The 9,579-nt window shown below is 45.0% G+C and overlaps 1 protein-coding gene across 6 annotated transcripts in view; it reads left to right on the top strand.

Annotated features, from left to right (window-relative positions):
- Positions 1 to 7,351, top strand: part of IL1R2 (interleukin 1 receptor type 2) — a 51,701-nt gene extending 44,350 nt beyond the window's left edge. For all 6 annotated transcript variants that reach the window (XM_057742006.1, XM_057742010.1, XM_057742005.1 and 3 more), the window contains 4 exons: positions 952 to 1,014; positions 2,971 to 3,106; positions 4,619 to 4,761; positions 7,046 to 7,351. In XM_057742006.1, the coding sequence (XP_057597989.1) occupies positions 952 to 1,014; positions 2,971 to 3,106; positions 4,619 to 4,761; positions 7,046 to 7,227 (524 nt within the window). In that variant the 3' untranslated portion in view covers positions 7,228 to 7,351. The remainder of the gene's footprint in view (positions 1 to 951; positions 1,015 to 2,970; positions 3,107 to 4,618; positions 4,762 to 7,045) is intronic.
- Positions 7,352 to 9,579: the final 2,228 nt, after the last annotated feature.

Consider the following 9,579-nt stretch of genomic DNA (forward strand, 5'->3'; position numbering starts at 1 on the left):
CTGGGTACTCATCAGACAAGCAGAATCTCAGGTCCTGTCCCAGACCTACTGAATTAGAAACGATTAGCAGTCCGTGTTTAACAAGCTCCCCAGGTGATGCTGATTCGCCCTGGAGTTTGGACCCACAGATGTATCTCATCCTTGAGGCATCCTTGTAACCGTGAGGGGAAAGACTCCCGGTCACGGCGGAGAAGCCGGCTGCGCCCTGGGTTCTCCTGAGATGCCGCGTAATGCTTATTCCTCTTAGGATTTCAAATACTCTTCAGTGGAAGAGGTGAGGATAGAGCGTCCACTTCCCAAACTGTCCTTTCTGCTCCATTTCAGATGCCCAGTTGCTTCCAGCGGCTGGGAGACCTGCCTCTTGGGGAGCTGGGTTCCTATTCTCCCCCAAAGAGTCAACCTCTTCAATTCACAAGCCCTGGTGGCCAAGCTGGGTTAGTCTGTTTCTCACTCAGTGTGGGGTTACCATCACAACCATCACAAACAGGTGGTTCTGGAGCCCCTGTGCCTTTTTTATTTTTTCGGAAGTGACCCTGGGATTCTGTGGCGGGTGCGTGGGGCAGCTGGGGAGGGAGTGGGGGAGAGCTACTTTAGGGCAAGGAGCCTTTGGGGTAAGACCCATCCGGTGAACATCGTGAACATTCCTGTTAAGGGTTCATTCAGGAAGCCGGGGAGGGGAATGGTTAATTGTTATCACAGAGCAAAGAACATCTGTTAGTGGAATGTGTGTTTAACTGTGGCTTCTTCCAATAATCTCTCTTCTGGGAAAGGCATTGGCCGAAGAGGCTCAATTTCATGGAGAGCCGGTTTCCTTTGCCAAACAAAACCCAAGTCTCACAATTGCTGGCCCTACTGTAAAGGATAATTTAATCAGCTAAACAATAGACCCTGATCCTCAGCCTGTCATGAAGGCTTTCCTAACGGAACCTCCTTTCCTTATGTCTTTCTCAGAAAGAGAAGAGGAGACCATTCCAGTGATCATCTCCCCTCACCAGACCATCTCAGCTTCACTGGGTGAGGACTGTGTAACCGGCGGGGATACCTGAAATCCCAAAGCTGGGGCCCCGGGACCCCTGTGTCACTGACTGTGCCTGTCCCGGGGTATGCAGGTCCTGGGTGGAGACCCTACTCCAGAGGGAAATAGCAGATGCAAGGGGACATTTCCCTGTACCAAACACTCTTAGTTATGGCATTATCGGAAAACATGTACCCTTTGCTTCTTGAAAACCGTACCTACAAAAATCTCAATGCAAAATTCAGAAGAGTCTGGTAGCCGTTGTTAACCGCATGAAAGGATTAATGGCGTGATTCCCCCGAGAGTCAGCACCTGTGGTTCATTTAAAATAATTCACTTTACCAACACCTGGCTGACGCTCAGCATTTCCCCAAGACTCTGACCCTGTCCCTGCTGGCCCCCCAGAGACAATGTCTTGTCGCCAAAATAGCCGGTCAGCGGGTCAAGGGAGTTAATGAAAGTGCTTGACAGGGGTTTCCATTTTTCACCAATTTTCACGGTCCTGGCCAGCACACACTTTCTTATTGAACACTAAGTCTGATAAGATGCCATTCAAGGCCAACATTGACCCTGTGGGGAGGTCTTATTTCTTCCAATTTCCAGAAGGAAAAGCTGTCCACGGGTCACTGGCACAGTGTCTGACCGAAAGCCACGGTCAGGTTGGGCTGGGGTTCAGACTGAAGCCAGCGCATCTGTGAGGCCGGTACTTTTTTAGGTATTTGTTTTTATATAGTGGTTTTGTCGGTCTTATGCTCATTTATTAAACCCTGGATGCAGAGTCCTGTCTATCTGTCTGTCTATCAATCAACCATCTATCTATTATCTATCTACCTACCTACCTACCTACCTATTTATCCATCTTTCTAGCTACCTATCAACTATCTATCATCTATCTACCTCCTTTCTTCCTTCCTGCCTACCTACCTACCTACTTCTGTTTGGTGTTGGGCTTATATTTAAACTTTAATTGGTGGCCATGGAGCAGGAGGGCTCTCGCACAGTTGCTGGGATTGCTGCCTGACGCCTGGGTTGCAGCGCCCTGACAGCTGCCTGGGCTCTCAGGACAGCCTCTTGGAAGCTTAGGGAAGAGGGGACCCAGGTTAGTGCTGACTGGCGCCCCAGCACCCCATATCCTCCGTGTTCCGCAGCCCAGTGGAGCTGAGTCTCCCACCCTGTCGCTTTGCATGCACTGATGTGCCTGGCAGAGTCACAGGAGGCCAGAGTGAATGGGCTGCTTTTGGTAGAGAAATCTGTAAGGTCATAAGGGATGTGAAGGAGGAAGAAAAGCGGGCTTTCTGAGCCTGAAGTGGGGCCAGGTGCATTAAAGGACACACCCCCCAGGGAGGCCCATCACCCATAAGGAAGAAACACATGGGAGGAATTTCTTCATTTATTCCCCCTCCACCCCTTTGGTGACTAAAATAAAACATAACTTACAGCGATTGAGGCTGGAGACCCAGGGCCATCACGTTGCACAACTGTAGAAGGCACCATTCATGTAAAACACAGTGGCTTTTGAAAGGGTTAATCTTAAATGAACATGACCTGGGAAGGAGACCTCCCAGGAAAAACAGGGGAGCTGAGACCAGCAGTGGGCAAAGAGACAGAATCCACACATTCATTTGGATTTTTGGAGCAATGAGAATAAATTGTGAAGGAGGGCAGTCCCAGAGTTCAGAATGCTCTGTAGGAGCCCAGTGGCCTTGGGGAAGCCGTTTGCCTCTGGGTGTCCATCTGCCCTGAGGACCAGTGGAAGGAGCTGGAGATGCTTGGTAAATACTGATGCTCTAGGTGAACCGAGTTGCTTGAGGGAACTAACTTTCTGGCTAAGAAAAGAATTGGCTGGTGAGGATATCTGAAAAGAGGGGGAAGGGCCCACCACTCAGATCCACCGATGTGACCTCGTCCCCTTGCTGGGTTCTGATGTTTGATGCGTTGTGTCTTGCTGTCCCTAGGGTCGAGACTGACGATCCCGTGTAAGGTGTTTCTGGGAGCTGGCATACACTCGACCACCGTGCTGTGGTGGACGGCCAACAACACCTATGTAGAGGATGCCTACCAGGGGGGCCGCGTGACCGAGGGGCAGCGCCAGTAAGTGGGGGAAGATCTTCCTTATCCCCTGGGCAGAGCTGTGTGAACCCCTGTGGACGTCACTTCCTTGTGGAGACAATGTCCTAGCCAGCCCATCAATATGACACACACACCACATTACAAATATATATATATATTTTTTTTTGATTCTAATCCGTTGGATTTTTAGAATCCTGAACATTGGGTTGTGCTAAGAATTACCAACTGTTCTTGAGAATCAAGGCTTCTATTTAAATCTGAGTTACAGCCTACTACTTGGCATTGCTATTACCTCTTCTAGCTATTTCATCAAACCTTTCTTTCTTGAGCGTTGCAGTTTTCAGACAAATACTTTGAGTTAACATATTTTCATTTCCAACGTTGCAGCCCGAGAGTCAAACATTTTCACACCATTTTCACAGCTCTTAAAAAGACTCTGAAACGTAGCTGCGGGATCTGAGAGCTACCCCTGTTTCTCAGGGAAATGTGGGCTGCCAGTCTCTAAGGAAGTTTCCTCTGAAAGAAAGCAGTAATTCTGTCCTCATAAGCCTTCATCTCTGAAAAATATTTTCTCACTCTGAAAGTAGAACAATCAGGCCTTGTAAATGGAAACCACTTGCGTGTGAGGAAGGCAGACCCTTCTATGTTCCAAATTAGAAAGGGTTTTTAAAATTATAGTTTCAATACTCTGAATTTGCCTGAACTTTTGCTGGCCCAGTTTTTGTCTTTTTGGAAAGACCTATCAAAAAAGGTCTTTCTGGATGCAATTTAGTGGGTAGAAATTATTTGTGGTTAGCACAACTTCTTCCAAATCCTCGTTGTGAAAATCTTGGGCAGAACTCAACATGCCGCATGTCAGCTTACTCACACTGTTTACTTAAAGGAGCCTATCTTCCCCCCATAGGTTAAAAAAAAAATAGTCCTAGTGGATCCGCTTCCGTGATATTTTTATTCATACTAATAGATTGTAGTGAAGCACTTTTGGATTCCTGCAACATTGCAAATGGCAGTGATGTTGTCTAGAGAGCCCTCCCGCATGGCCTGTTTGCAGTCCTCAGCTTTGAACTTGAGTCTCCAGAGTGAGAGAGTTGGCAGTGAGTGGAGATGAGAGCAGACGCTGTGGAGGACGGGATTCCTGGAAACTCCCTGCCCTCCAGTATGCAAATGAGTTCTTGGTGATACAGTCCAATTTCCCAAAACTAGATATTTCTGTTCCCACTACTGGTTCTTTGTTCATCAAGGGTCTTAAAAAGTGAATCCCCACCCCCATTATCCAAACTAAACCGGCTCCTGCAAGTGCTCCTTGTCACAAGCATCCTGTCATAGTTACCAGCATCTTCAGAGTCACTCTTACCTTCAGGAACAGGCTTAGAAATTCTCCCAAATGAGTAACAAAGATAATGGCAAGTGCCCCTCACTTGGTAAATCATGACATCGATTTAAGCACAGTGGAGCCTTGAGGGTGTGTAGGTGTCTCTGGTGAAAAGACAAGCTGGCGTTTGACACTTTATGTTCAACTGTTTTCTTACTCAGGGAATACTCAGAAAATAATGAGAACTACATCGAAGTGCCACTGATTTTTGATCCAGTCATAAGAGAGGATTTGCACACGGATTTTAAATGTGTTGTCCGCAATACAATGAGTTTCCAGACGCTTCGTACCACAGTCAAAGAAGGTATGGATTTGGGGGACATTAAAGGGAAAAACAATGTGTTGGATGCTCTGTGGATGCTAAACAAAGCTCCTAATTCTCCACGTGATCACCTAGGAGGGCCCGTGAGTTTCCCATTAGTGGTGCACAGAAAGCAACTCTCTCATTTTTTATGACTTTTTCGGTAGGGTGGAGGCTGGCTTTGGGAGATTATACTCAAAGAAAAACTTAAAGAGGGAGCTGGTTTTTTGGAAAAAAATATAAAATGGTTCTGGGACAGATTTTAAAAATCCCTGTGCCCTCTTATGGTTCTGCCTTGGTTAGCAGGAGCAGCTGTGCTTTCATGACCCCTCTAGGAAGGTGGGATGTTTTTTATTCTGAGGTTGAGAAACTTCTTCCTCCAAGAGCTGGGGACTGGGAGGTACCCAGGGCTCAGGAAGCTTTAGGGTTAAAGCCATCCGTCATCAGGAAATAAAATGCAAGACTGTAGCCAAACCAACCCAGTGCTCACCTAAGGACATTTACAAAAGGAGAAAAGAAAAACCTGATTTATCATTTTGACAAATCAATTTCTTCTCAATGTTTGAATACTGAGCAGGAAAGGGAGATGCAGATGATGTAGTCTGTTGACAGCCTGAAGGATAAGAAGGGAAGAGAGAAAGCCATCCCTATGGATGACAGATGGGGAAACTTACCGCGCCTTCTAGGCAATCTGCACAATCAGTAAACACAAGCTGCCCCACATTCTTCATATTTGCTGGGAGGCAGCTGCAGATGAGCTTTTAATTGGAAAGCTGAGGATTTGGGTAGGCCTCAGGGCAGGAATGACCACACAATAAACCTCTCCAACTGTGGTCTACACACCAGCACCCCCCACTTGAGCCACTAGTTGAAAATGCAGATTCCTGGGCTCACCCCCAGATCTACACAGTCAAATTCTCTGGGGTGAGGCCAAAGACTGTAATTTAGCAAGCTCCTTTCACATTAAAGTTTGAGAACCATTGACCTAGGACACATGCAAAGGCTGATGTCCCAGATCATTTCCACGAGCGAGTTGGTGGTGGTACAGTCTTGGAAATGGAGGATTCCACAGAAAGCAGGATCCACTGCTGGGCTTCAGAATAGTGACCAAAAGGAAGCCATGGTTTGTCTGGTTGTGATGCTGGGAGCCTGCAGGCATTTCTTGGATGTGAGCCCTGTCTCTGCATGTCCTCCGCTGGGTTGGCCATGACTGATCACAGAGGACACACACATCTTGAAAGCCTGTCACCAGGGCTAAGAGGTGCCTCCAAGTGGCTGCTCTGAAGATTAAAGCTTCACTCGCTTCTAAGTCTTGAGGGATTTTAAGATGTTAAGAATGATCTGGAGAAATTGTTTGAGATTGTGTTGATTCCTGAGCACCTGTACAGACTAGGATAAATAGTAGCTTAAAAATGTAGAATTCATTATAACTACCATCAAAAAAAAAAAAATGTAGAATTCTGGCTTCATCATCCATGTGTTTACTTGGTAACTTTTTTTTAATTTAATTTTTATTGTATATTGGAGTATAGTTGATGTACAATATTGTGTTTGTTAGTTTCAGGTGTACAGCTAAGTGATTCAGATTATACATATACATGTATCCCCTCTTTTCCAGATTCTTTTCCCATGTAGGTTATTATCGCATATTGAGCAGAGTTCCCTGTGCTGTACAGTGGGTCCTTGTTGATTATCTATTTTGTATACAGTAGTGTGTGTATGTTGATCCCAAACTCCCAATGTATCCCTCCCCCCACCACTTGTTAATTTTTATCCATGCTTGCTTCCTATATTTTCATAACACAGAGATGCCAAGGAGTAGAATATAAAATAGCTGCATCCAAGCGATAATCTCGACACCTAAAGCTCCTTTATTCAAAGTTTATTTTCTTTTCCTTTGTTACTTTATGGACTCCTCATGACACCCACGCTCATTGGAAAAGTGCAGATTGTACCTTGGCCACATCACAGTTGGCTGGCCGAGACCTAGGCAGGCATCTTACTGCACACAGCCCGACGGGGAGGGAACAAAATCCGACCTTCGACACCTGCCTTGCCCCTGCAATTCTGCATTGTTTCTCTGATGGATAGTTGTTCTAGCTCGCTTGGTTCTCTGATGCCACAGATATCGTTCTCAAGTATCCTTGATCTTGGCATAAGGGACATACTTTTTGAAAACCAGTGTATATTTATTAGAAGAAACAAACGCCAATTATAAGTGCATGGCAACGTCCTATTTGGTGGTCGGAGCGTGTTCACCCCTCATGTGTCTCTGTTCTTCCTGCAGCTGCCACGTTTTCCTGGGAGATTGCACTGGCCCCCCTTTCCCTTATCCTCTTGGCTTTGGGGGGGATGTGGGTTCACAGACGGTGTAGAAGCAGAACTGGAAAAGCCTATGGTTTGGTGGAGTTGAAGACCGGCCATCAAGATTCCCAATCGTATCTGAGTAAAATAAAGGAAATAAAATAGTTTGAATCAAGCGATGTCCTTTCTTCTGGAAGCGACTCTGCTTTTTGAGGGACACTGTTCTTTTCCTCAGTTGTTTAACAGAGCTGCTGTGTTTATAGTGGGTTTGTAGTAAAAGACTGAAGTGCTCATGTAAAGTTTATTCTGAAGCTGAATCACGGGAGCCAGTGTGCACGTGGGTGGGCATAGGTGCCCTTTGAATAAGAGTTGAAAACACCTAAATGAGTTTTGGAATTCATTCATTTCACAAAAATATGTTGAAAGTCTATTTTAGCTATGTTCTGTGGCAGGAACGTATGGCTCTATGGAGATACAAAGATAGTTAAGACATGGTTTTCCTTTCGGGAAGATGGAATTTCATTTTGAAACTGGAAAGGATGATTTAGAAATACTAAAGAAGAGTCAGCAAGAATTGATAAATGCTTTTTAAAAGGATGATCCAAAAAATAGTAATTCAAATAGATGCTCCGAAAAATACATATTAGAACATACTGGTCAACTGAGAAATGGATTCACCTTCATAACGAAACTTCTGAAAATAAAAAGAAAGGACAAGTATTGAGATGATTGCATACACATTGGTAAAAGAATTAATCAGTCTCTTTTATGTAATATACCAAAAATAAATTCCAGCTAAATTAATGAGTTAAATTATTTTTTTAAATAATACTTTAAAAAAGTGGGCCATTTGTAAAGTCTATTGAATTTGTTACAATATTGCTTTTGTTTTATGTGTTGGTTTTTTGGCTGCGAGGCACGTGGGATCTTAGCTCCCTGACCAGGGATCCAACCTGCACCCCCTGCATTTGAAGGTGAAGTCTTGACCACTGGACCGCCAGGGAAGTCCCTAATGAATTAAATTACAAAAATCAAATTGCAGGAAAGTTAGCATGACTCACTCCTTCACCTATTCAGGTCTTTGTCCAAATGTGACCTTCCCAGAGGCCCTCATAAGAGCCCCTCTTTCCATCTCTCTCTGTCCCCCCACTTTTGCTTTGTGTCATTATAGCTCTTATCATGACCAGAACTTCCATTACATGTTTGTTTATTTTCTGTCTGTTTCCCCCACCAGAATGGGAGCTCCTTGAAGGCAGAGGGGTTATTTTGGTCACAGCTGTATCCCCAGTACCTCAAATCAAGCCTGCCATCCACTGGGCATTTAATAATTATTTGTAGAATAGACGAAAATAGGATGAATTCTTTTGTGTTCACTAGCAATAAAAGAATTACCAGAGTGAAGATGGACAGGGCTCATTATGTTACCATTTCTGCATAATAAAATAACAGCCAAATGTCAAAGAAATGGCATCAAGCAAGATCAAGGCATTGATAACTATAATATATAGAGTTACTCAAGGTTTTAAGAAAGACATCAGAACCGAACAGATGAAAGAACATGGTTAGGGAATTGGCAGAAGAAACACACACCAAGGAACCATGGTTTCAGTAATAATCAGAGATATAAATTAAATAACCCTGAGATACCAATGCACTCACACACTATCCAGTGTTAAAAGGTGATACCAAGGTCATTACAAAACAGTCACCCTTACACCCTGTGATTCCATGTGTAAGTTGGCACTGGGAGGTGACAAGAGGTGTATGTGAAGCCAGTGGGCTGCTGGGACCAGCTTGCACCTTCTCAATGTGGCATCTCTTCCCAATTCTGTTCAGTGATGTCATGCTGTAGCTTAAAACCAGCTGTTGTGGGAGTATTTACACCACAGAAATCCACAAGTGCCACAAGTCTCCCCTCTGCGGTACCCTGCTACAAGGGTCATAGAGATGCCCAGCACTGCTACTCCTGGGAATTTAGGACCTCATTAAATAAAAGATGATGATTAGCCACGTGAAAGAGTTCAGTGAAGCTTATCACCCAGATGATGAAAAATTATGCATCAGCTATAAATGATACTGATCAAGATTGTGAGACCAGAATATTTGTAATGTTAAGGGAAGTTTGCATATACCAAAAAATTGTTTTATACAATTGTTGGGCTGCACCCCACAGGCCTACAAGCCCTGTAATTGCCCAGCCTCGAGACCCAAGAAAGAGCCCCAAGACAGCGACAGAGACATCAGTGGTTTGTTGGATGGGGGATCTTACACATCAGAGGCAAAGGGCCCTGGAGGGACATCCCACCGTGCATGGCAGATGGGACACGGCAACAGTCTTCACTACTCGGGGCAGAGGAGGCTACCTGTTACAGAGGGAATTGCTGTCAGGTGGGCTCATCAGTTACCGGGGAAACCAGCAGCAGGGGCATGGCCCTCTCACCCCCTCAGGTTAAAGTCGTTTCCCTTTAATAAACTAGTAGGTGGAGCCACTCTGGCCTAAGGACTAGAACCATCACT

The sequence above is a fragment of the Hippopotamus amphibius genome, chromosome 7, assembly GCF_030028045.1.
Source record: "Hippopotamus amphibius kiboko isolate mHipAmp2 chromosome 7, mHipAmp2.hap2, whole genome shotgun sequence".
Taxonomy (NCBI): Eukaryota; Metazoa; Chordata; class Mammalia; order Artiodactyla; family Hippopotamidae; genus Hippopotamus; species Hippopotamus amphibius.